General features: G+C 44.3%; 1 protein-coding gene across 6 annotated transcripts in view; it reads left to right on the top strand.

Annotated features, from left to right (window-relative positions):
- Syne2 (spectrin repeat containing nuclear envelope protein 2) overlaps nt 1–27746 on the top strand; it is a 293751-nt gene that overhangs the window by 155380 nt on the left and 110625 nt on the right. For all 6 annotated transcript variants that reach the window (XM_040742909.1, XM_040742911.1, XM_040742910.1 and 3 more), the window contains exons 49-58: nt 15–337; nt 2913–3057; nt 4076–4291; nt 10606–10871; nt 12877–13045; nt 15290–15445; nt 18392–18532; nt 20219–20401; nt 21080–21217; nt 26950–27135. In XM_040742909.1, coding sequence (XP_040598843.1) covers nt 15–337; nt 2913–3057; nt 4076–4291; nt 10606–10871; nt 12877–13045; nt 15290–15445; nt 18392–18532; nt 20219–20401; nt 21080–21217; nt 26950–27135 — 1923 coding nt within the window. The remainder of the gene's footprint in view (nt 1–14; nt 338–2912; nt 3058–4075; nt 4292–10605; nt 10872–12876; nt 13046–15289; nt 15446–18391; nt 18533–20218; nt 20402–21079; nt 21218–26949; nt 27136–27746) is intronic.

The raw sequence follows: 27746 nt of genomic DNA, 5'->3' as shown, positions 1-27746 counted from the left end.
TTCCAATTCACCAGAATGTCCTGAATGATGCCTATGAAAATGCAACCCATTATGATGAGACAGTCACGAGAGCAGTGGGGATTATCACATCCCTGGAAGCCATCCTTCTGTCATACAGAGCGGACCTTCACCATCCCAAAACATCACTGGAGTTGGCACACTGTAAGCTAGAGGAATTGCAGTCCACAGTAATGGACATCCAGAACCTTACTGAGACCCTGGGGACGATCTCCAGCCCTGAGGCCAAAGAGCAACTTCAGGGTACTTTGCAAGAACTAGCTTCTAAGAACACAGCCCTGAAGGCGGTGCTGGAGGCCCAGGAGGCGGAGGATGGAAGGTAGGTCGCCTATCTTCAGGGATGCCTTCAGGCAGCAGAGCATCATTTTCCTTGTCTTTACAATTAATGTGCCCATCAAAGAAAATTTGAATACAGGAAGGTTTAAAAGTCACAAAAAAACATGTTAAAAGTTTCATTGTGTTTTAACTTTCGTTTTGTATTTGATACATATAACACTATGAGTAAAATGTATAGATAGTGTAAAGGGTGATGACAAAATAGACATCTTTTCTTTTTTAAAAAGATTTATTATATGTACAGTGTTCTGTCTGTATGCCAGAAGAGGGCACCAGATATCATTACTGATAACTGTGAGCCACCATGTGGTTACTGAGAATTGAACTCAGGACCTCTGGAAGAGCAGCCAGTGCTTTTAACCTCTGAGCCATCTCTGTAGCCCCCCAAACAAGCATCTTTATACTACAAGTGTCCAAGATAAACCTCGTTAACTTGAATTCCCTCTTGGGCTTCTCCTTCTCCCTTTATTAAGAAATAATAAATGCCCTACATGTTATATTTACTGCTTCTTTTTATTGCATTTTTGCTGTTTGTGTCCTGTTCTTACCGTTTTAATTCTGTAACTCCATATTTTTCAAGCTCACCATTTTGGCTGTAAAGTTTATTCACATTCTTGCCTGTATCTGTTGATGGACATTTGAGTTGTTCGCAGTTTCTTGCATTAAACAACAGTGCTTTGGGCTGGAGAAATGGCTCAGCAGTTAAGAGCACTGATTGTTCTTCCAGAGGATCTGGGTTCAATTCCCAGCACCCACATGGCAGCTCACAACTGTCTATGGCTCCAGTTCCAGGGGATCTGGCACCCTCACACAGATATACATGTGCATAAAACACCAATGCTTGTAAAACAAACAAACAAAAAAACAGTGCTTCTATGAACATATTGAAGTGCAGGAGACTCCCTTGGGTATGCAAGCATTGTGATAGCCCAGGTCAAAGGGATGCAATTCCTAGCACTAAACGACCTGCTAATTTCCAGGAAACCAGGTACATACAGATTCCAGTTGCCCTGCCTCCTTGCTAACACTTGACATTAAATGATCAGAGGATCAGAGAGAGCTGGCTCACCGTGTAAGACTGCTTGCTTTGCCATCCCAAGGACCTGAGTTCAAATCCCCAGAACCCATGCAAAAAATTGAACACAGCCTTTCATGCATATATACCCAGCTCTATGGGGGCGGGAGAGCCAAGAGGATTGATGGGCCTTGCTCTTAGCCAGCCTAGCTCCAGGTTCAGTGAGATAAAGAATGATAGAACCGGCCAGTAGATGCTTTCACACATGCTCAGAACATGCTCCTCTGTCCACATGTATGCATACCTTGTATACACGCGGAGTAAGAGGTAGGTAGTGAGATGGTTCAGTCAGCAAAGTGTCTATCAGGAAAGCACGAGGGCCAGAGTTTGGATCACCAACACCAATGTAAAGACTGGGTTATTCCTACTCCCAGAATCCTGGGAGCTCACTGACTAGCCATCATGGCCAAGTCAACAAGCAGTAGATTCAGAGAGAGACAGACCAGCTCAGAATATAAGATGGAGAGCAAAGAACTTACCTCACACTGATGTCCGGCCTTCACATGCCTGTGCTATGACAGTCATACCTGCATGGACACACACACACACACACACACACACACACACACACACACACACACACACACACACACACACAGGTGTTTTATTGAAACACACTTTTTTGCCTCACACTTCAGGCAATCCTCTTGCCTCAGCTTCCTGTATGAGTGTTAGGATTTCAGATGTGAGAGTTTCTATTTTAAGGTATCTATTACAAAGTTTTTAATTTTTTTTTAACTAGGGATTAAATTCAACATCACATATGTGCTAGGTATGTGCTCTACCATTGAACTACACTCCAGCTCCCCAAAACAGAATTTTTAAATTATTCTCAGTGGACAATTTAGGCAGTACCTACTCAGTGTATGTAATTGTATAATGTTTTTAAAAACACATTAGAATTAAATATAAATAATCCCACTTTAATTTTTTTACAATATAACATTAGTCCCTTTCTTCCTTGTAACAAATATTTTATAAAGTAATCACAATCCATATATAAACTTCTGTGATGACTTGTTACTTAACCTTGCTTTTTGTTAGATACAGGGGTTTTTTTTCCTGTTTTAATCAATACTCTTGTGTGTAAAAGGCTTTTACTATGCAAATGATTTTATCCTGATTCTGGTAAATAAATTCTTTATATTTGAGATTAGCTTCCTAAAACAAGCAAGTGAACAAATGAATCCAATGTAGACATTTTAAAGATTATGTAGCTTTCTCCCAGAATTCAACCTACTTACAGGTTGCACAGTGCATAGAAAAAATCTCTCTCTGTCTCTCTGTCTCTGTCTCTGTCTCTCTCTCCCTCTGTCTTTCTCTGTCTAATATACTGTTTTGAGGGCAACTGTATCTGCCTGTTTAAAGCCATCTATAGGTGCCTTGAATGGCAGAAAAGCACCCCCCCCTTTTTATGTGTTGTATGTGTTGGGGGTGGATTAATGAGAAACAAAGTTGATTTTTTTTCTAACTGCCTCTCCAGGTGCCTAGAGAATTACAAATGCTATAGAAAAATGAAAGAGGAAATTTGCTCTCGGCTCAGGAAAATGGAGACAGATCTGGGCCAGTCCATGTCCCTGTTGCCCAAGTCTTACAAAGAAGCTTTAGCACGGCTGGATCAGAGCAAGGTAATGGATCCTCAGTCTGCAGTCAGTCTGTGTTCAGACCCCTAAGAACAAGCAGGTGGTGTCAGCAGAGGGCGCTGCTCTGCTGTAAGCCACAGAAATCTTCAAACACCCAGAGGCTGAGGCTGGGGATGAGGAGATGATTCTGACCCCTCTAGCTGACTGATCTACAGTGCAGTCCTCCCCTCCCCCATAGCATCCTGCCCTGTAGACCCCCTTTCCGAGCCTTCCCTTTCCTGGTGTTGTGAGGTGTGCTACTGGATGGATGACAGGACAGTCACTGCACCTGTCAAATTTTGGTCACTTTCTACTGTTACTAAGCTATTTATTTATTTGATACAGAGTCTCTTGTGTCACAAGTCCCTCCTGCTATTACTCCTCACCTATCCTAAGTGTTGGGGTCACAGACATGAGTCTCCATGCCTGATTTTTCTTTGCTTTTGTTTTGTTTATTTTTGTAACCACCAGTGAGCAAGCACTCTGTGACTTGGATACATCCCCAGCCTGGGAAACAATTTTGGGTTTTGCTTATTTTCATCTGTTAGAATCTGTGGTGCTTTGCTGTTATACTTTAGGTTTCTTAGTTACATATTTATTTATTTTTGAGATAAAATGCTACACAGCCTAGGCGGGTCTTGAATTTGCAATGACCCTGCCTTTGCCTGCTGAGTGCTGGGATTAAAAGCATGAGCCATTATTCCTGGCCAGTATCATTATGATTTGGATGAGGCCATTCATCCACCAAAAATAAAGTGAACAAATAAATCAAGAACTTCTAAATGGACCGGATGGTGATAGTGCACACCTTTAATCCCAGCACTTGTGGGGCAGAGGGCAGGCAGATCTCAGTAAGTTTGAGGCCAGTCTACCAAGCGAGTTCCAGGACATCCAGGCCAGAGAAACCCTGTCTCGAAAGATGAAAAAAGAAAAAAAGAAAATCCTTAACTGTGCTAGATTTGAAAGTGATATTTCAGAAAAAAAATCATAGACCTCATGTCTGTCCCATCACTTTCTCTTTAAGGCCCTAACAGCAAGTCTCCTGTCAATCAAAGGCGACCTAGTGACCCTCCGTCAGGTCCTCAGACGCCTGAGATGCAGAGAGAGCGATGGCGCAGCCTGTGTGCTCCCAGTGGCCTCTGCTCTGTGGGAGCGGTGGCTGCGCCTGCTGGAAGCTGCCAGAGTGTGGCAGCGGTGGAGCGGGGAGCTGAAGAGGGAGTGGAAGTTCATCAGCGAGGAGGTGAGACCCCTGTTTTCCACAGGCAACCTCTGCAGCTTCCCAGGGGAGGCCAGCGCCTCCTCCTGGCGTTCACGTTCTTTCATTTGTAAGCCTCGCTGACATCACTTGTGACCTCTACAGGTCAAGTCTGGCAAAGTCTCTGACAAATTCCTCAGCTTCTCTCACATCAGTGGTGCTTTTTAGGTGTGCTGTGATTCTCCCTGGGGCCCACGTTCTTCTTCTGTCTTTACATGGTTCTGGGAATCAAACTCCGGTCTCCAGGCTTGCGCAGCAAGCACCATCGCCCCCTGAGCCAGCGCTTCAGCCCTCGGATAATTCTTATTAAAAGGGTGACTACTTGCTGAGTGAAGCTTAAAAATCTTCATTTCCAGGATGAGTTAATCCTTAAAAATAACTGTCTTTGCATTCATTACATGAAAGGTTAGAACTGGGTAATGTGCATGAAAACTGACTAAATTAGAAATCAACTCAATTGTTAACTATGGAAATCAGTTATGAGTGTTAAGTGTGGACCTAAAACTATGAAATACGGTCATTTCTGAAACACTGCCTCCAAGAAGACCTCTCTGTGACATGTCAATCACAGGTGATAGCTTAGTCACGGTTTAGGACTAATGCATTGCATATATTAAGAAAGAAAATGAAAACCATATGAGATGATAGTATTTGCTAATCTTTCCATAGTGCCGGGAATAAATGAAGTACAAATCAGAATACGAGTTGAAAATTTTCTTTTCCTCATTTCAACATTTCTGGTGAATTTTCTGAATGTGGAAATGTAATGAGTCCATGCTTAATTAGTGGGGGATCGCCTGAGCTCAACACTATCCTGTTAACCCATTTAGAACTTTATATTCTTGTAATCGGTGTCATTTCAGTGCTACTGATGGAGCTTAATCAGTGAATAGTCTCTCGGATGTTCAAACTCTTAAAAACTCTGTCAATTATGCTTTTGTTGGGGCTGCTACCCTGTCCACAATGACACAGTCACTGCTGCGCTGGGAAACCAGTTCACATGTGTACTTCCTAGATCCTTGTGTTGGCCTTAGGAAGTAACTATCATTACCATTTGATAGATAGGGAAACTGAGGCACTTACTAGTTTTTTTTTAAAGGAGTGTCCCAAGAGCCCCAACTGCAGACCTACTGTGTGGCAAGGCCCCTGTGGACTGGGGTTGGAGTTGGGGGTCTTCCTTCCTGTAGCCTAGCTATACTTTGTTCCCAGTGGGCACTCAGGAAATACATGTTGAAGGAGAGTTTGTTCAGATCCAAACCTAGGCTCATTCTAAGCTTTTCCTGTTTTATCACACTACTGTTTTATATCCATCTGAAGTCATAGTCTGCTGATTTAAATCTTATTAGTCTAATTCTAATTACTCAAACATTAGATCAGAATGTCATAAAAATTCATTTCTTTTTAGACAAAGTCTCCTGTAGCCCAGGCTCACCCGCAACCTGTTGTGTAGCTGAGCAGGACCTTGATCTTCTGACCTTTCTGGCCCTCCTTCCCAATTACTGGGATACAGATGTGTACAACCACACCCGGTTTATGCCGTGCCGGGGGGCGGGGCTTTGTGCACGGGGCAGGCATTCTACCGGCTGAGCTCCATTCCCAGGTCAGCAAATAGTATTCTTCAAAAGCCAGCACAAATAAAAACATGTAGTAACAGTAATACAGCTACTGAAGTGAGCACTTACACAGGCCTGGCTTAGGTCGAAGCATGATGTTTGCATCCATGTGATGGGCCATCCTCAGCCAGACTGCCAAGCCATCCTCACAGGAGCAGCTGTGCTTCTTTGCTAGCAAGCATCCATGGCTGTTGTGCCTGCTGGAGTGCTGACATTCCCTCCTTAGAAGGAAGAGGTGTGAACTGTTGACATTCCTTCCTGGAAGGAGCAGGTGGGGAGGGTCATTGAACCCACGCTGGGAGCAACCAGCCACTCCTCTCTGCATTTTTAATGCCCTAATTGCTTATGCCCTCAGGGTCTAGGGGAGGAGCTAGAGTGTAGGCTGGAGAAGATTAGGGGAAGGGACTCCTGTGTGGCAATCCTGAAGCCATCTTCCAGGCAGGGTGAAGACTTTCCAGGATGGGCTGCTTTGGGGTCAGCCAGGCTCCTGTCAGTCACCCTTTACACGTGCTCTGTAAGTAAGCCCAAAAAACTCATTGGGTCCCCAGGACGAACTTCGGTGAGCTTGTACTTTGGTTTGTTTTTAGGACTTTCGGAGGAGGGGGGTTGCCGTAGGACCTTAAATGGGGGGGGGGGTAGAGGTCCACATCCCCCCTTTCCAGAGGAAGAGTTCTAGCAACAATACATGAAGTCAGCAAGACTCAGCAATGTTGAGTAACCTGACCAAACTCACAGGTGGTAAGAGAAGATTCCCACTTACACATTGTGTTTAATCACTGAGCTACTAGGTTATGTGATATATGGCAGTTGATGCAATTCTGTCGGCGTGGATACAGATGTGTGTGCTACTGGAGATAGAACCAAGGGCTTTGCGCATGCCAGGCAAGCGTTCTGCCACTGAACTATATCCCAGCCTGTTGTATGATCTTAATGCAGCTCTTACTCATTCGCTACAAACGGTGCAATGCCTACATCCACAAAGGACCTATACATGCAAGATTCTGCCAGCACCATTGGTGCCTTTATCTGTGTTGCTGTGATAAAAATACTCTGACAAAAGCTACTTAAGGGAGGAAAGGTTGACTGGGGCTCAGGGTGCAAGACAACAGTCTGTGATGGCTCCTGACGGCAGGAGCTAGAGGAAGGTGGCCTGGTATCTACGGTCAGGAAGATGACAGTGATGAATGCTGGTGCTGAGCTGGACCTCAGCCCAGTGAATGGTGCCACGTAGTGAGGGTGGGACCTCCCACCTCAGTTCACTAATGTAGTCAAGGAAATCTCCGTCACCGGGCGTGCCCAGAACCTTGTCTCTTTGATGACTGTAGATCCTGTCAAGTTGACAGTCAATATTAGCCATTCAATATATAACAATTCATTTCTGGTTTTAAACGATTGTAACAGAGCTATCCACTATCTTTATGGACTGAACAGTTTGAGAATAGGCACATTTAAAAAAAACTTAAACATTTTATAAATTTCCAAATTAAAAGTCAGTTTGCCTTTTGATTGAACTTTTTTCCCTTTCAACAATAGCACATTTTTTCCAGACTAAATATACCTGATAGCATTATTGATACCCTAGTTAGCTTCAGCTGTCAGCTCTACACAGCCTAGGATCATCAGGGAAAGCTGAGATGGAGGCATTTTCCCAGTCAGAGTGGCCTGTGATGATGTCTGTAGGGGACTGTCATGGCTGGCATTTGACATGGGAGGACCTAGCACAGCCAGCCATGGGCCTGGTCTTTATCAGAAAGCTAGCTGAGCAGAAGCCCGGGAGTGAGCCGGAGAGGGGGCAAGGAAGCAGTGTCCATTCCTGCCCTGACTTCCCCCAGTGATGGACTGTGGTCCTAGAAGCGTAGGAGAAGCAGGTTGCTTTAGTTCAGAGTGTTCTTAGCACAGTAACAGAAAGGAAGCTAGAACAACTGACTTCTAGAATAATGATTCTGTGCTCTGGCAGTCATGCTACGCTGGGGCAAAGCCATTATTTTTTTCAAATTTTTTTTATTAATTGCTTTTTATATTTCAATTCCAGTTTCCCCTCCTTCCTCTCCTCCTGACCTTCCCACTCCTGCCCCCTCACCTCCCATATGCTCCTCAGAGAGGGTAAGGCCTCCCCTAGGAAGTCTACTAAGTCTGTCCCATCATCTCCTTGAGGCAGGACCAAGGCTCCTCTGCACCCCTTATTCCCCCTGTGTCTAGGCTGGGCAAGGTATCTCTCCATATATAATGGGCTCCATTAAGTCAGTCTGTGCATTGAGTTAAGTCTTAGATCCACTGCCAGTGACCTCATATATTGTCCCAGCTGCACAATTGTCACCTATATTCAGGGAGTCTAGTTCAGTCTTATACAGGTTCCCCATTTGTCAGACCAGAGTCAGTGATCTCTCACTAGCTGGGGTCAGCTGATTCTGTGGGTTTCCCCATCATGGTCTTGACTCCTTTGTTCATACTATCTCTCCTGCCTCACTTCAGTTGTACTCCAGGAGCTTGGCCCATTGGTTAGTTGTGGATTTCTGCATCTGCTTCCATCTCTATCTGGAAGATGATTCTAGTTTCTCTGGGGTTATGGACTGTAGGCTGGGTATCTTTTGCTTTATGTCTGGTATCTACTTATGAGTGAGTACATACTATATTTGTCTTTCTGGTTTTGGGAAAAGCCATTTCTTTAGAGACGACTGGGAATGGGAAGCTGGCTGCTGCTTCTCATACTGTTGAGTCTCAAAGCTGTTTCCTCATTCGTTCCCACTTCTTCAGGCCCCAAGATTTTCATTCTTCTTTACTGTGCGTGTGTGCGTGTGTGCATGCGTGGGTGTGTGCCTGCGTGCGTGCGTGTGTGTGACAACTATAATTTTTGGTCCTCTTTACCTATATGATGAACCTTAAATTTATAAAGGGTTTTATTAGAATTTCATGTTCAAGGAAAGTTACAAAAGGATACAGAACCTTTTCCAAGGGAAAGGGCCAGTACATAATCTTTATGCTGACTGTTTTCCTGGCTTGGAGGCTTTAACAATTTAGCATGAAGTTTGTTGTGTTTCAATTAATGTGTGTAGTCACAAGACTACCAAAAAATGTAGACCATTCCCATCATCACTGAAAATTCCCTCGAGCCCTTTGTGCTCATTTTTATCCCTGAACAGGATTCTCCTGAGTGGATGGATGACAATCACCCGTTCACAAATTAAGAACTTGCCCAGCTGCTGGCATGATCCATGCTCTCTCGGGTTCTCCCGTTAAGTTCTGGGTTCCAGGCAAGGCTCTTTGAACCCCAGTCATTTTAGAACCTGTAGATCTACCATCAGTGTCCTGTCGGTATTGTGGTTCTCTTGTTGGCATGCTGGTTTCAAGCAGGAAGGTGTGAAATGGTCTACCCTAATATCTAGTTCAAGTGTACCTGCCTGCCTAGGAACCAGCTTTGAGACAGCAGGAAGTACATACTCCATAGCCAAGACTCTTAGGGAGGGAACAGTTTCCCTCTATACCTGGTTTATTATAGTAACCAGGGATCCCACTAGATCATAGAACCCAAGTGTCAGGACAGCAGATGCCACAGCCTGTACCTGATGCTTTCGCTCAGCTTTCCTGGCAAGCATTAGAAGCATTGTTGACAATGGATTTGAACAATAACCTTAAGTATAACATATATTACTTCCATGATCCAAGAAACCCCATTCCATGATGGTATCCCTATCAGCCATTGAAAAATTGACCAACTTGGCCTTCACATTTGTAAAGAAGCATGCCTTAGACTTTGAGGACCCTGGAAGTTTATAATAATTGATGTTGGGGCTCTTGTATTTTCATAGGTTTAATTTCTCACCCTCTGGTACATCCAGGGCCTTGCTCACTGTTCTGATTAGCATGATACCGTGGCATGATACAACTGTCTGATGTGGTATTTCATATAGTAGCAATACAGGTCAATGTTTGAACATTGAGTAGGAGGGCAGAATGGTATAAATGGATCTTGCATCTAAAGGGGATGGGCACAGGGCATGTGGAACTGGGGATGCAGAGAACTCTGATCGAGGAGTCTTTCAGGCTGTTTCCCATGTCTTTATTCTGAGTCCAGGGCCAGTGGAATTCCTGGTTTCCAGGTAGGTGGTGTAATAAGTTACGTATTTCTGAGTTTTGTGCATACCAGTGGTTGGGAAACACGACCGGTTCAGTGATCCCAGGGGCTCTCCCTTTGGAAAGCGTCAGGTTCGTAATGAACTGCCAGGCCTAGTTTTACGCGTGATGCAGTCATCCAAAGTGAAAGAAAAGAGACTTGTAGAAAAATTTCCACATCCAACAGTAGCCTAGCCTCTTGTGCTGGAAGCAGTCTGGTGGGGCCATTCCAGCCACCTCATGTAGTTCTCATGTGAACACTGGTCAAACAGCCAGAAGGCTCAAGGGGAAATAAATCACTTTATCCAATGGCATTTCCCCCAGCCTGTTCACAATAGCATTTCCTCATCGGAATCACGCATCTACATGGGCAGTAGCTGGGAGCTACAGGATCCTTGATTCTTGATTATAGAGGACTAGTGTTCCCAGCTATGTTGTAACAAATAATGACTTTGACCCAGGATATGCCATTAGGAATGCTTTAAGGAGAGGGTTTACAGAAACCATGCTTGCCAAGGTAGATTTCGCATCTCAAAATCTCCCGACTTTTCTCCCTGTTGCCATTCATTTAATTAGATTGAACGAGAAGCAATTATTTTAGAGAACCTTCAGGAGGACCTACCAGAAATTTCCAAAACAAAGGACACGGCTCCCACAGAGGAACTCTGTCAGCTCTTGGACTCTCTGTGCCAGCATGAGGAGAGTGTGGAGAAGCAGCAGCTGCTGCTGGCCCTGCTTCTTCAGCGTATAACGAATATTCAGAACATTCCAGAAGGCACAGAGACCGTGGAAACCATCCCTGCACATCAAGAGATTAGGTCTATGCAGGAACGGTGCAACAGGTAAGATTTATAAAGAGATCTAAAAGGAAATGGTCTTGATGGTTGCTGTATGAAGTTAGAGAACAGAAAAATGAGCCAGGCAGTGATAGTGCATGCCTTTAATCCCAGCACTTGGGAGGCAGAGGCAGGCGGATCTCTGTGAGTTGGAGGCCAGCCTGGTCTACAGAGTGAGTTCCAGGGCAGCCAGGGCTGTTACATAGAGAAACCCTGTCTTGAAAAAAAAGGCAGAGGATGACAAAAGCTACGAGAGAATCGGCACTGATGGCTACAAAGGGGACAGAAGAGATGGGTAGTTGCAATGGAAACATACACGTTTTCTATCTTGATATTGCTAAGCAAACTTTTTTAGTAATACCTACTGAATGTAGGAAATTTTGAGAATGGGAAATTATAAAGACCAACGTGTCTATTTTACTCTCACCATGAAGCAAAAACACTGCCAATCACCCTTTCTTGTTTTGCACTGTGATTATTGAAATTATAGTACTTACACTGTTTTGTATTCTGCCGAATTGTTTATCAGCAGATTGTTTTTGCCTCCTATGCCATTGAGTGTCAATTTAAAAAACATATCTGTGTGATAGTCTGTGATGTTGATATGTCATAATATGTTTAACCAAACCCCTTTAAAGATCTTTTAAATGGTGCGTAGTTCAGTTGTGTTTATTGTAAAAGCCACAGCAGTGCTCACTGCAGGAGAGCAGCAGTTTTGCTCTCCATTCTTAGTCACTCACTACCTCCTGACCCACGCCCACTCAGCATTTCTCAGCTGACACCCACTCGAGTGTCTGCAGCTCAGTTTTGACATGATCCACTTGCCCAGATTCTACACTTTGAGCACTCAGTTTCTCAAAACTGCCCCTGCTTCAAATGCCACCATTGTGGGATGTCACACATCCTTCTGCCCACATGGCTCTTGGAACTTCCTCCAGAACTCTCTTTTGTAGCTAGCGGGACTCCGGGAGCCACTTAGGTTTGCTGGTTTGTCAACAGAAGACCTAAGAAAGGATACAGATGAAGAAGAATGTGGAAAAGCTGTGTGGGTCAAGGGGTATAAGAATGGGATAGCTTCCCTGTTCCCTGTAACACCTGGTCACTTCTCTTGTTCAGCAGTCCAGGCGCTCTGACCCTGTCTGTTTCCATCTTCTGAGTCTGCGTTACTTATGGTGGTTATACCATTGACCATTACTTATGGTGGTTATACCATTGACCAATAGCAGTCAACTCAGCCTCAGTTCCTCTCTCCTGTCTGTGGGTTGGGAGGGTAGTGCTTTGAAAGGGTGGTGCAGATAGTCCCAGCCCTCCAATCACATGGTTAGCTCTTATCCCATGAGGCTATCCAGGAGTCCACCAAGAGACAAGCTCTTAGTGCAAGAGCTCTGTCTTGGGAATGAGGCCTAGGACCAAATTTCAGAACAGATTTTTTTTTTTAGCCATGTGTGGTGGCACACACCTGTAACCCCAACATTTATTGGGTAGAGGCAGCAGGATCACTGGAAGTTCACAGCTAGCCAAGGCTACATGGTGAAGTGATTTTTCTGTGTTCTTCTCTTGAAGGAAATCAATAGCCCCATCTCACACCTAGAGGGCAGAGACCAAGTATAGATTTCTATCGTGTTACCACATGACCGACACCAAATAGTTCCCGGGAAAGACCCCACCACCGCCACAACCACCATCACCACACACACAGTTGCCTCTTTGGGAAATGGATCAGCTGAAGAGAAATGGGCTGGTGGCCGTTGCCTATTGTAAAGAGGCCACCAGTGGCTTATCCCTTGGGATCTGAAGCCAGGAAGGCTACAGATGACAGCTGGAATATTGCAGAGAGGACACTTGGGGATGAAAGCTTTGGGGAGGTGGTTGATTGATTGTATTTGTGTATGTCGGGCAACTGGTATATTAATCAGTAAAAACTGGTACTTTCTCCTGGGGGGAGAATGGTCTTTGGCAAAGTCTTTAGAGATCTCAGGTCTGATACTTTCTGATGCTTTACTTCCTTCAGGCTTCTTCAGGCAACTCAAAAGAATAAGGATGTGGTACAGACCGAAATCCAGGCACGGCATTCTCTCATAAAGGAATTAACTGATGCGAAGCATTTATTTGAACAGATCTCAACTTCTTTCCAAATCTTGGCACAGGAAGGCCAGCCAGAAAGGGCAGAGCAGTTGGAGGTAAGCGGGGAAGAATTGGTGCAAGCGGCTGAGACTGGTCCAGGCTTTAAGTCCTGGGGCAGAGATAACCCCTCAGCTGGAGCTGGAGGGGTAACCCAGGGAGACAGGGAGGTAGGTGCACAGGGCCTGTGGCACACCCACTGCAGAGTCAGGGAAGGATGAGCATGGTTGGGAAATGGAGTGAAATTGAAGCCACACTGGAAGACCAGTCACTCTGAACTGTGGAGTCCTATTTTTAACCATGTTTCAAGTATGTGCTGATCAGAGACCTCGGCCCACATGTGAAGAATATGCTAGACTGCTTCTTTTGTTTGGACATGGTATCTCAGCTCTGAGAGGCACTTCAAGAACTCATTTCTTCAGAGTGACCTCTCAGTCTTAGTCCAAAATGACTTGGGAAACTTTTTAAATTTTTTTTAATTTTGAAAGATTTACTTATTTTAAGATTTTTATGTGTGTGAGTGGTTTGCCTTAATGCGTGTATGTGCACCACCTGTGTGCCTGGTGCTGTTATAGATGGTTCTTCCTGACCGCCTGGTCCCACAGCCTTGTCATCCCCAAATGAACACACAAATGCTATATTAGCTATAAAGCTGTTGGCTTATGATGAGGACTTCTTATTGGCTAGCTCTGTCTTAATTATTAACCCATAACTACTAATCTATGTATTTCTACATGGTCTTATCTTACCGGAGGATGCCTGACTCTTGTCCTCTCTTCCCGGGATCACATGGTGACTCCTCTCTGCCTACACCTCCCAGAATTCTTCTCATCTCCTAGACCCGCCTATCTTGCAGCCCTATTGGTCACAGTGTTGTATTCATCAACCAATAAGAGAAACATATGTACAGAAGACATCCCCATCATGGTGCCTGTGGCTGCTAGAAGAGGGTGTGGGATATCCCTGGAACTGGAGTAATGGATGGTTGTGAGCCACCATGTGGTTGCTTGGAACCAAACCTAGGTCCTCTGCAAGAGGAAAGAGTGTGCTTAACCATTGAGCCATCTCTCAGCCCCTATTTATTTATGTATTTATTTATTGAGAGCGAGCAAGAGAGAGAGAGAGAGAGAGAGAGAGAGAGAGAGAGAGAGAGAGAGAGAGAGAGTGTGTGTGTGTGTGTGTGTGCGTGCTTGCCTGAGGAGGCCAGAAGAAGACTGTTGGATCTCCTGGAACCAGAATTCCATTTGGTTGTGAGAGGCCACATAGGTTCCAGAAACTGAATCTGGGTCCTCTCTAAGAGCCGCCAGTGCTCTTACCCACTGATCGGTCTCTCCAGCCCTGACTTTGGGGACTTTATATAAAAGTCTCCTGCTTGGTTATCAGTGTTGAAAAGGGAAACCTACTGTCACTCTCAAGAGTTTTCTGTGGAGAGGCCAGGCCATCGTCTCCGTGTGTAGCTGCTGTCCATACGGCCTGGATAGAAAGAACAGGATGCAGCTCCACCGGGCGTGTCAGTCAGCTGAGGATGGTGCCACAGAGCAGGGCATAGCATCACAGGTTTAGAGTGGGGACTGTTCCTCAGGGCAGGGACTCTGAGTGCGGCTCAGGCATCACTAGACACAAAAGCCCAGGGAAGTCAATAAGTAGTTTTCCATTCGATCTTTGGGAAACTTTTCCGAACAGAAGAGTTTCTCCTTTATAATTACTGCAGGAGAACGCAGGTCAGATTCTGTTTCTAGGCCACAAGCAATGGGCCATTTGTTCACAAAGCTTTTATCTCCTGAAACCTACATTCTTTACCAGGAACTGGAACCCTCCCTTTTGAAAGGGCTGGGGCTCTGCCTGGCTGTCTAATTATGTGAAACAGACACTTTTGCTTCAAGCATGGGGCTCTCGGTGTCCTTGACTCATTGTGCCATACTGGAGGAAGAAGCAGAAATAGCAACAAGTTAATAACAACACGGAAAATCCTCTTTGAAACTTCTGGCCACTTGTTACTTTTTAGGGAACTGGTGGCAATGGAGATGCAGTTGATCTAGAGATGCTTGAGAGGCTGGGGCTGTCCTGATGCCTTTCTGCCACAATAGTCTGACACCATGAAGAGCGATCAAATTCAATTCTTACAAATTAGAAAGCATCATCTGACTAAACCCTGGGGCTTAATCTGCTTGTATCAATAGGGAGGTTTTGTCATGTAAAGTTGGCTTATTTAAGTCGAGAGGACCTTGGAAAGGCTGCTTTCCCTTAACTGCTAGACTTTTTCCCAGGTCCTGTAAGTATTGAGACTCTGTTGATGGTTTTAGGAGCTGCAAAACGGTCTTCAGAAGGGCAAGCTGACTTTCGAGAACACCATGGAAAAATTGCGCATCAAGTATTCCGAAATGTACAGCATAGTCCCCTCGGAGATCGAGTCCCAAGTGGAAGAATGCAGGAAAGCTCTGGAAGATGCTAATGAGAAGGTAATGATGATGTGTGCTGTGCTGTTGTTGAGGGGTTGCATGCATGGAAACAAGAATATCCTTTGATGTTACTTGTCATTTTCTAGTTGCAGCTCTGCCTGGTTTTATGGAGCAGTGAGATAAAAGGTGCTCCAAGTAATTTGCATAGAAAACAAAATTTCAGATCATCTTTTTTTTCACCAGCTGTCTTAGATGCTCACATTTTGATAGTGTGTTATCTTTTACTTGGCTTACCATTATTATGGTTTTAAATTATTATTTATTCTAAAAAATCTTTTTAAAAAAATAGGGACATGTATAATGTTTTGCTTTAAAAATATTCTTCAAAACATCTTGAAAGAACAACCATGGGCAGTGGGAATACAGGTTTCATTGCTTATGCAAAATAGCATTCTGCATGTGTTGTCTGTTTAATGGTGATGATGGTGGAATTCTCACAAAGACAAGCCTTTTTTACCTCAGAGTCCATGTCTGAATAGAGGCTGTGAATTCTTCCATTGTGCTGGAAACATGGGCGCTCAGCAAGACAATTTTATTAGGCAACTCAGACCAACAGGACAAAATTGTGGTCCAGTGTCCACAAGGAGAACTTTATGTTTTGTTTTTAAGCTTAGAAAGCCTATAACTTGGTAAATAAAGCAGACCACCACTAGAAACAGCATAGAGAAAAGCAGGGCTCTCTATTTTTGTTTGTTTTGTCTTGTTTTTTCAAGATAGATTTCTCTGTGTAACAGTTCTGGCTGTCCTGGAACTCACTTTGTAGACCAGGCTGTCCTTGAACTCACAGAGATCCACCTGCCTCTGCCTCCCGAGTGCTGAGATTAAAGGTGTGTATCCCCACCGCCTGGCAGGGATCTCAATTCTTAAGAAGTAGCTACTTGAAGGAAGTTGTTTGGCCTTGATGGTAGGGAGGTGGAGAATACCTTTGTTTTTAAATTGGTCTGAGAATACAGTTAGTTGTGCTGTACACAACCAACCACATAGATATATAGAGTTATATATATTTTCTTATAAAATGGGGATACATACAAAAGTAAGATTTCAAACTCAGATACTTAATGTTGTTTACAATGGCTTACTCCTATAATCCCAGCACACCATAGGCTAAGGCAGGGGATTGCCATGTATTGGGGGCCAGCTGGGGTTGCAGGGTGAGACCTTATTTCAAACAAATGAAACAACAAATCCCTTAGCAAGTGCGTTAACTTCTATGACAGATTTCTGGGAACATGTAATCTGCATATAGTCATGCAAAATTCTCATATGTTAGAACAGATATTTTGATTTAACACAAAATAGCCTACTAGGACTTTTCTCTAGGATTAAATTTTTTTAAGAGACTACCTAATATTTTGAGAGAAATTCAGGGTTATTTTTATGACTTTATGTGAAACCCCCCTACAAAGTAAGTTAATAAAAAATAATCTTTTATGTTTTAGAGTGGATTTTCCATTGCAAACCTGTATGCTTGTGGCAAATGGAACTGATTTTTATTGTGTCATATATCTCAAGGAAATTAAAGGGTCTAGGCCACAGACAGTATCATGTGTGTAATTCAGATGGCTGCTTACCTCTGATCATAATCTTGCCTAGTGTGTCTAATTGGCAACATGACTTTCAACCAGAAGAGTCACTGCCCATATTGGGTAACTTCATTTGTTTGGTACTGTGTTACATATGCAACCAGAAAAAAAATTGATGCAGGATTAAAGTGAAAGTTGAGGGTTCAGAGAGATGGCTCAGTGGTTAAGAGCACCTGTTGCTCTTGCAGAGGACCCTGGTTCATTTCTTAGGGCCTACATGGTAACTTGCAACCATCTTTGTCTCCAGTTCCAAGAGATCTGATGCCCTCTTCTGCCTCTTCAGGCACCAGGCACACACATGGTGTACATACATACATAAGGCAAAATATTCATACACGTTAAATAAGGCTAAAAATACTAAATTGATATTTTTAAAACCATTATCTTTATTACGTTATATGGTCTATGAATAAAAGTACGATATGAAAGTATCACCAGCTCACTGAGGCTTGAGCTTACCACATAGAGTCTGGGAACTAGGGTCTTCTGGGGTCAAGTTCCGCCGACACCTTGATTGTAGTCTTGGCTCTGAGTTAGCCATTATCCCAGGTTTTGTTTTCTACACTGGGGTATGTTCACCTCAGCTAGTGTATCTAGTATTATGTGGGTATTTTGTGGTTAGTTATCAACGGTAGCTTAAAAACAAGAAAACACACTGATCAGGCCTTTGGGAAAACAATATATTTAATGCTCCTAATCTTTCCTAGCATACGTTATTTTCTTAAGAAAATCATTTAGAGGCCTGGCGTTGGTGGCTCACGCCTTTAATCCCAGCACTGGGGGGGGGCAGAGGCAGGCAGATCTCTGTGAGTTCGAGATAGGCTCATCAGCTAGAGTTCTGGTTGCTAGGAACACACACTAGAAACAGCATAGAGAAAAACAGGGCTCCCATCCTTAGATGTAGTTACTTGGAGGAGGTTTTGCCTATGTGGGAAAGTGGGCATTACATTTGTTTTAAATGAGAATAAAGTTGGCCTTACTGAACACAGAGCCAGGTAGAATACTTTCTTATAAAGTTCCGAGGGTCTAAGGAAACTTTCTCTCCTGCAGAAATTCTTTCCTATCATTTGATGCTTCAAAGAGCCACCTCAGTAATTCTTCCCAATGTAACATAAATTTCATGTATTTGAATAAACATATTTCTAGGTTATATTGAAAAGGTCAGGAAACACAGCTGGCATTTACTATAAGTCTGACTATCTACCTTGTCACTAATACATTAACAGTATGGTTTGGAGGTGCCCCCCCATGTTAAAATATTTTACAAGTCAAAAGAGTAAGTAATATTTTTGATGTTTGAACCCCCGGGAAAGGAGAGCCGAAACTGTTTGCACACCAACCACAACTTTCTCCCTTGTCACAGATGAGCTCTGAGGTCTCGAAGAGTTCACCATCGCGTGTCATGAGGAGGAAGATAGAGGAGATTAACAAAGGGCTTCATGGCATTGAAGAAATGCTACAACTGAAAAGCAAAAACATCGAGGAAGCCCAAGAAATTCAAAAGGTAGCGTGCTCCCAGGAGTGGCGTCGGCATCTGTCTCACCCTGTACCCACATCCCAGACATGAGTCCCACGGTAGTCCAGCTCCAGGAACCTGAACCAGGCCTGAGGATGTAGCTCGCCTGGCACACACAGGCCTGGGTTTGAGCCCCAGCGCAGCATAAAATGGCATGGTGGCATATGCTGGTAATCAGGGGACTTAGAAGGTGGGAGCAGGGATCTAAGTCATCCCTAGTTACATAGGGAGTTTGAGGCCAGCATGGACTGAGGTCCTGTCTCGGTAAATAATAAATAAATGAATAAACAAATTTTTAAGAATGAATGAATGAATAACTAAACCACTGGGGCATCAGGGATGAGAGGCCAGCAGAGAGGCTTAAAAGGTCAGGTACACAGGAAGGCTTATCCTCAGATATATATTATCCTCAGTTTTTGAAAGACAGGTGCTTGCCCTGGCCCCTGGCAGCCTCTGACCAGGAAATAGCATTCCTACAACTAAAGTGACAGTAAGCATCTAACCATGGGAAAACTGACATACAAAGTGACTCAGTTGGGTCTGAGAGATAGTACCAGTTTTCTATAGATTGCCAAGGTTACAAAGAAAAGAAACAGAAATGAAACTCTCCAAACCGATTTCCCCTGTGAAACTGCTTAGGAAATGAAATTTTACATAAAAGCATAGATGAGAGCTGTTCTACATCCAAATCCCAAGTAAACTCCTGCCTGTGAGTTTGTATTGTCATTCACACTTTTAGGAAGCCCTCTAATGTAAGGGGCTGGGGTGTGGGTGGGGGGAGGGTTCCCAAAGTGGACGAGACTATAGAGGTCATTGTTAGACACGGTCTTGGTTCTTAAGCAGAAGACCGGACCTAACAAGTCAAGTTTGTTTCCCCAAGCATGTTATTATACAAGTATTAGGTATGATTGGAAAGTTTTACCTTTGAAATCTCCCTCTGCTCACATAAGTTCAAATTCAAATCCAGCCTGTTATTAGTTCCTTGAGTCAAAAACTGATTCATGTTGAGAATTTTCAAACACTATGTCAATTCCTAGGCAGTAGACATTGTTGTTCATTTTGCTTTTGCACTTGAAGCTGTCTTCTGGGCCCATGTATGTGTGTGTGCTTGTACATGTATACACAGAGAGAGAGAGAGAGAGAGAGAGAGAGAGAGAGAGAGAGAGAGAGAGAGAGAGAGAGAGAGAGAGAGGGAGAGGGGAGAGGGGAGAGGGGAGGGGAGAGGAGAGAGAAAAGTCTCAATAGGCCTTTCTGTTTTTATTTGCTTTGGGAGATGGACTCCTCATGGTCATTTAGGCTGGTCTCAAATTCCTCATCGCAAGCAATCCTCTGCTTCAGTCTCCCGAGAGCTGAGACTAAAGGAATGCATCATCACACCCTGCTTTTAACACCTGATATGAACCTCCTGGCTTTTGTACATTTAGGACTGTATGAACCTTGTCTAGTGTTAATCATCCTTGCTCAAGCAAGGATGTCCTGTAATAGCTCACTTATACTGAAGTGAATATGGTTGGAATTAGAAAGTGGTTCCCACTTCCTAGACAACAAATGGTTGCTGGGTGTGAGTGAACAAGTGTGCCAGTGATGTTGTCTTTTGCCAAATTGCAAGTGTGCAAACTAGTTATTATCCCCATGGCATCTTCATTTAAATTGATATAACATTTCCTTCCCCAGAAAATATGGGATGAACTTGACCTCTGGCATTCCAAGCTAAATGAGCTGGACTCCGAAGTTCAGGACTTTGTGGAGCAGGACCCAGGACAGGCTCAAGAATGGATGGATAACCTGATGGCTCCTTTCCAGCAACATCAGCAAGTGTCCCAGAGAGCAGAGTTCAGAACCTCACAGCTCAACAAGGTACAGCTACGGAACCTGATACATAGCTGCATAAAACATGGTGGCTCCAAGGAGGCCAAAGTTGAACGAAGGGTGACATCCAGAGGTGGCCAGTAGTGTTATGTTGTGGCCACCCTTCCCCGCCTTCCCTAGGTGCCACAGTGAGACCACCGCAGGAGTGCGGGCAGTTGTGGTTCCCTGGGTAAAGGACAACCCAAGAATGGGCATGAGGGCAAGCTGTCTCCAGAGCCTGGGGAGGGGGCCTGCAGTGAGAGAGGTGCCATTTGGGAGCAAGGCTTTTTCTACTCTCATTCTAAAGAGTGGCTGTGTTTGTGAGTCCCAAGTGTGATCCTGTTAGGACATGATCCTGAAACGGAATAGGATAGGGCCATGTCTTGAACTGGAGGAGGAACTATAAGCCCTGTGTTCAGAATGAGACAGAAATGGGACTAAGCTAGTTGCAGCACCAACTGGGAACCTTCGTCCAGGCCTAACAGAAACTTCTTAAACCCTTGCTACCTGCCATGGACAAGCTGTGGAAGGTTCTTCACCTGGAGCAGGTGGGCCTGTGTCCTCAGCCATGAGAAAGACCCCAAAGGCTTGGCATATTACTGACCAACATTAGTTAGCCCCACTTAGAGATCAGTGCAGTCCAGTAACTAGCCTCCAGCAAGCTTGCTTCCCATCCCCCCACCACAGGCCACAATCAAGATGGAAGAATATAGTGATCTTCTGAAAAATACAGAGGCGTGGATAGAGAAGATCAGCCGATTGCTGTCCAATCCTGCCTGCTATGACTCTTCAAGGACCCTGAGCCACCGGGCCAGCACCCTCCAGGTAGGACCTCTGGGCTTTCCACCAAACCAGCACAATTGACCCCTTGTCAGTTTGACAGATAAACACCTCATTGATAAGCCACAACCTGTCCTTTCTCGTAACCCATGATCATACATTAATAACACCACAATATAATCCCCAGAGTCTTTACAAGTTCAAACACTTTAAAATTCAACAAAAATCCAAAAATCTCCTTTAAACCCTAAGATCTCTATAAAAGTTCAGTCTCTTAACTGTGGGCTCCTGTAAAATAAAAAATAGTTTAAATAATCCCTCACTTCAAGAGGGAACTACCAGGGTGCAGTCACAATCGGATCAAAGCAATGTCTAGTATATGGGTCTACTCTCCGTCTTCTGGGCTCCTCCAAAGAGCCTGGGTCACTTCTCCAGCTCCACCCTCTGCAGCACACATGGCTTAGACAGGTTCAACTCCCCACTGCTGCTGGTCTTGGTGGTCATCCCATGGTAATGGCATCTCCAAAATGCTGGGGGCTTCTGCTGCAACTGGGCTGTACTTTCACCAATGGCCTCTCCTGGGTTCTCTTCATGGTGCCAAGCCTCAACTTCTCTTCAATCCTGGGCCTTCAGCTGCTACTGAACTGAACCTTCACCAATGGCCTCTTCTGGCCTCTCACAGGGCTAAGCCTCAGCTGCTGTCCCTGATCCCTTCATGCCTTCCAAACCAGTACTACCTGGGTGACTCTTACACATTACCAAGTTCAGCTACCAGCCTGAGGTACAACCTTGGCTGCCTCTGGAACACAGCTTCTGTGTGCTGACTCTCAGGAAACACTTCCCAGAAGATTTCACCTCAGTGATGCTGGTCACCTCCTCCTTTTTCTCCTCTTTTTTTCTAATTTTTAAAAAAATTTTCTAGACAGAGTTTCTCTGTGTAACTCTGACTGTTCTGGAATTCATTGTGTAGATCAGGCTGGCCTTGAACTCAGAGATTGCTGGTCTTTTTTTTAAAGAAATCACACCCACTTTTACATTTTTCTTTTTTTGGAAGATGTATAGTAATGGGTTTCATCATGGCAGAAATTCTTGCAACTAATCAAATTTGGAAAGATTTCAGATAGTAACTTAAAATGGTAAGAACACCCTCTGCTCCATTTATTTGAGGAAATACTGGTCTCTTCCTAATCACTGCTAATTTTGCAGCTCCAGCATCAACTATCCCAGTAAGACAAAGGTTTTGCTTTAGTGGTTAATCACAGCCAGCTCTTCTGCCCCAGCTGCCCAGAGCTGTACTCTTCACACAGTAGAAGCTTTGCTTCCCTTTGAAATTTTACAAGCCAGACATCTGTCTTCTGCACTGCTCTCAACATTCTTATCTTCAATGCATCCACAAAACAGCCCACAGAGCTCTCAGTGCTCAATAGCTCTTACAGCTCCAAGTCCCAAAGTCTTCCACAATTCTCCCCAGAATATGTTCAGGTCCATCACACCAATACCCAACTACCCTGGTACCAGCTTCTGTTTTAGGGTTTCTATTGCTGTGGAGCGACACCATGACCATGGCAACTCTTATAAGGAAAACAGATCATTGGGAATAAGGTTTAGTCCATTATCATCATGGCGGAAAGCGTGGCGGCATGCAGGCAGAAATAGTGCTGGAGAAGTAGCCCATAGTTCTATATCTGGATCTATGGGCAGCAGGAAGAAAGACAATGAATTTGGCTTGAGCATTTCAAACCTCAAAGCCTACCACCAATGACATACTTCCTCCAGCAAGGCCACGCCTACTCCAGCAAGGTCGAACCTCCTAATAGTGCCATTCCTATTAGTCTATGGGGACTTTCGTTCAAACCAACATATGTCATGTGGCTGAGGTAATACAAGGGTCATTCTTATGAATACACCATCAGTCACAGCACTTGACTTCAAGAAGTAGTAGATTGTAGCAAGATTCTCCCTCTGCCTTGAAGAAAAAAGCCACCATACTGAGAGGATTGTGGGAGCAGGTCTCTAGAGTGGCTTCTAGAAGTTGAGAGCATCTTCTAGCTAACCTCTACCCTGTGTCCTACAACTGAATTCTATCAATAGCTTAAATGAATCTGGATGAAAACCTGTGAGATGTGGTCTTCTGTATCCTAGCTTGACCTAGAACTTGCCACATATGACACTGACCTTGAACTTCTGATCTTTTGCCTCTCTGCTTTCCCTGTGCTGAGATTCCTGGTGTGTGCCCCTGGCCTTATGTGATGCTAAGATTGATCCCAAGACTTCATACATGTGAATCCACCACTCTGCCCTCTCAACTACATACAAGGCCCTCTTGTAGATGACCTTATTTTTATTTATTCTTTGACAGTTTTATATATATATATATGTGTGTGTATATATATATATACATATATATATACATATATATATATATATATAATGGTTCTGGTCATTTTCACCTCCATTACCTTTTTTCATACCCTCCTCTCTCCCACTGAACCCCTTCTTCTTTCCAACAATCATCCTCCTATATGTCTTTAAAAAACAAACAAACAAAAAAGCAGCATGAGCCTGTGGGTATTAGTGGGAACATGGGCAGCGTATCAGAGGCTACACCAGTAAAGACAGTGATATCCCTACCCCAGCAACCACTGACAACCTTTCCCCAGGACGGAGTGAGACCTCCTAAGCCCTTCTGCCTTGAGCTGTTAGCTGAAGCCCACCTACTCCAGGCCCAAGCCTCGGAACATACAAGTATGTCTTTGGTTTTAAGCAACTAGGATTATAATAATTAGTAACCTGGCAATAGAAATGGAAGTCAGGCCGAGCATGCCATGCTTTGGAAGACCCTGTCCTTCCGGGCATCCCTCAGGTTCTCTGTGCCCATCAGAGAGTCAGAGCCAGGGGCTGGGGATGCCAGGGATGGTCCAGTGTCTGGAACTGACTGGGTTGATTGTAAAGGTGGATTTTCTTCCTCTCGTTATTAGGTTCTGAGAAAGAGTCACTAAGGAATCAGTTCATAACAGTTTCTATAGCAACCAGACCTCTAAGATGGTCTAAGATTTATAGATTTAAGGCGGCACAGTGTTCCTGTGAGTGGCTGATCTCACTCACACAAGACATTTGAGATTTGGTTGTACACTTTTGTCCTATGGGATCAGCTGTCAAGAGATTGCATTTTAACCTACTTATTTCTTTTCTTCTTGCATGTGGTTTCCTTTGTTCCTCATTCCCCACACACTGTGAGTTGATTCTCCACATCCCTAGAACATATCATTTTTCTATTTTGATCAATTTTATGATTCAACTTTCTTGATTTATTTTTGTGTGTATGAGTATCCTGTCTGCATGTATCTGATTACATTGTGTGTGTGTGTGTGTGTGTGTGTGTGTGTGTGTGTGTGTGTGTGTGTGGTGCTGGCAGAGGCCAGAAGAGGGCATTGGATACCCTAGACCAGGAGTCACAGGTTTGTGAGCAGCCATGCTGGGAACTGAACTGGGTTCTGTACGAGAGCAACGCTTACCCACTGAGCCACCTCTCTCCTCTCTGGCCGTCTCCCCTCCCCCACTCCCAGCCTTTTTTATTTTTTCTGAGGCAGGCTCATGAGGCCTAGGCTGTCTGTGAACTTGGTATGTAACTGGAGACCCCTCTGCCTCCACTGCTTTGATTTCTCAGTGCTAGGATTACCACATGCATCACCCCGACGAGTTTGGGTTTCTTTGGTGCTAGGGACTGGGCCTCGGACTTCTCACATGCTAGGCCAGATCTCTACCGACTGAGCCACGCCAGGTGCCCATATTCCATCCAGTTTCGAAGACTTTGCCAAGACAGATGAGAGTGCGATGCTTTCTCTCTCTTCTCCTCGAAAGACGTGAGCTCAGGAGAGAGGAGATCTCTGCTGGCTTGTGCTGATGTAAATGTCTTCGAGTGTGAACGAGTGTCTCAAACTGTTCTGGAAGGTTCTAAATGGCTGAACTGCACAGAGGAAGTGAGACAAGGGAATGTACCAGTTATTTCCCATACATCGGGTCCTAGTGAATCCTTAAAGGGGCAGTAAGTACAGAGAACTAGCCCTGTGTGGAAACCCCCTTTTGTCTTTATAATTAAAACAGTGGTCAAGGGCCTAAAGATGGCTCAGCAGATAATGGTGCTTTGCTGCCTAGCCAGGTGCCCCGAGTTCCATCCCTGAGACCCACATGGTTTAAGAAGGGAACCAACTCCTGCAAGTTGTCATCTGACTTCCACACACACAAAATAAGGAATAGGTACTTACTAAGACACTCCCTTCAGGTTTTCTGGCATTGCTTGTTATTTTCTCTTTGTTTTTGTTTTTTTAAGGCAAGGTCTCTGGTAACTCAGGTTGACTTTGAACTCCTAATCCTCCTGCCTCTACCTCCCAAGTGCTATGGTTATGATGTGTGTGTTACCACACCTGTATTTTTTCATTTCCTTTTCTGTCATCTTACTGTCTCACCCTGACTCTGTCTCCTTTCCTTTTAAAATGTATTTACATGACTGCCAGCTCATTCACTAAACATGAGAAAGCTTGTTTCACTGGTCATAGTAGCAATCTACTGTAGAGCCTGTGATTAGAAGGATAGGTTGTCGGACCAAAAATTTAAGGCCAGCCTAAGCCACATAGTGATGAAAAGTAATAAGGAGAATAAAAGTCCCCAACTAAGTGAGGGGGTTACGTGATCAGAAGCTCAGACCCATGAGCAGCTGCAACAGCATCACATAGGCAGCTACTCCCTTAGCCCACAACTGTAGGATGTGCTCGACCATGGAATCCCAGACCACAGATGTGCCAATTAATTCTACCTAACCAAATGCAGTCATTGTCTTCTCAAGGCCCTTCATCGTCTTGAGATAACTTTGTATAAAAACTTAGTGTGCTAAGTAATCTCTGTAACTATGAAAACCCTACTGAGACGTACAGCCTCAGGACTCCTCCTCCTCTCTTCTCAAGGCCTTCAAGTCTCATGATAACCTCTGGTATGCTAAGTAATCTCTATAACCATGAGAACCCTGCAGACTGGGACTTGCAACCTCGGGACTCCCGCCTCCCCTCCTGTTTTTCTTTTAAAAGTTCCTTGCTTTTGCAACTCGGGGCTTCAACTCTCCCGACAGAGTTGAACCCCAGCTATCTGGTTTTCTGGAAATAAATGAACCTTCTTGTACTTGCATTCAGTATCATTAAGCTCTTTGAAGCCTTGGGGTCCTCTCCGAGTGGACACAACAATAGCAAGATTCTGTGTAGTCCTGGCTGTCTTAGAACTCACTTAGTAGACCAGGCTGGCCTCAAACTGAGAGATCTTGCCTCTGCCTCCCGAGTGCTGGGATCTAAAGCGTGCGCCGCTGCAAGCCAGATCTTTTGTTTATTTTAATTATATGTTCACTTAGCATAATGCGCCTGTGATTCATCCTGTTATTACAGCCATCAGTAGTTCATTCTTTTCACGGCCAAGTACTATTCCAGTTACGGAAACAGCCCGCTTATTCATCTGCCAGCTAACAGATCCTTGGGTTGCTCCTATGCATCTGCTGTTGCTGTGTAACAAGTCACAGGAAAATCTGGATGTTTCAGACGACCAACCTTTATTATCTGACAGAGTCTGCCATCAGATGGTCAGGTCAACCTGCACTGACAATGGAGTGCTCATTGGTTTCATTCTAAACACAGAGATGCCAAGGACTTTGAAACAAAGTTTACACTTATGGGATCTGAACTTTATGGCTTCATTTCATCAGCCTGGTGTTTCCCCTCTCCTCCTTGTTTATCTAGATGGCTCTGGAAGATTCTGAGCAGAAGTACAGCCTTCTACATTCAGTTTTCACGGATCTGGAAGACCTGTCAATCATTTTTGAAACGGATGACTTAATCCAGTCCATCCAAGAGTTAAGTGGCCAAGTGGCAGCTTTACAGCAGCAGATAGTGGAGGCCCTTCCGCACATCCAGCAGGTGGCAGACGTAAGTGACCGCCAAGATGTGGGTTCCTGTTTCCTGTGTACATTCATCGGGCACATTATGCCAGGAATCGCCCCCAAGCCCAATGGAAGCACCCTAGGCAGATGCGTTTTTAGTTGATGCTATTTCTTAGGGTATAGCTTACTTGGTACAGCTGCATGCATGTCCCTATCCTTCACCCAGATGTGGTATAGCTGCAACATGAAGAATCCTGATAAATGAGCATGCTGTTCTTATTCACCCTCCAACCAATCCCCAGGGTCAATTCTTGGTTGTGGAAACTTTTGAGAAATTGGTAGCATGCATCTGTGGTTTTTGATGGAAGTGACTTTAAGATGCATTCTATAGTTTGGCATTGCTTCTTAAATATCAGGTGAAAAAAATAAATTTCAATGTTAACGGACTTGTCATTATTAGATATGTTCCTATAGTTATTGCAGCTTTTGACTCAAGATTTTTTTTCAGTATTGCAACTCCAAACTGCTATAATTAGAAGCCTTCAACCTTCCTATGTCATTTTTAAAACCTCTATTGTTGTCTCATTATTCTGTTGTAACTTGAACACTTAAGCTCAGTTCCAAGCTCTCAGTTGGTTAGTCAGTGCACTTCAGTGT

This window comes from Mesocricetus auratus, unplaced genomic scaffold (genome assembly GCF_017639785.1).
Source record: "Mesocricetus auratus isolate SY011 unplaced genomic scaffold, BCM_Maur_2.0 Super-Scaffold_15014, whole genome shotgun sequence".
Taxonomy (NCBI): Eukaryota; Metazoa; Chordata; class Mammalia; order Rodentia; family Cricetidae; genus Mesocricetus; species Mesocricetus auratus.
The sequence above is the reverse complement of the archived record's forward strand: the minus strand, read 5'-3'. Positions and strand labels throughout refer to the sequence as shown.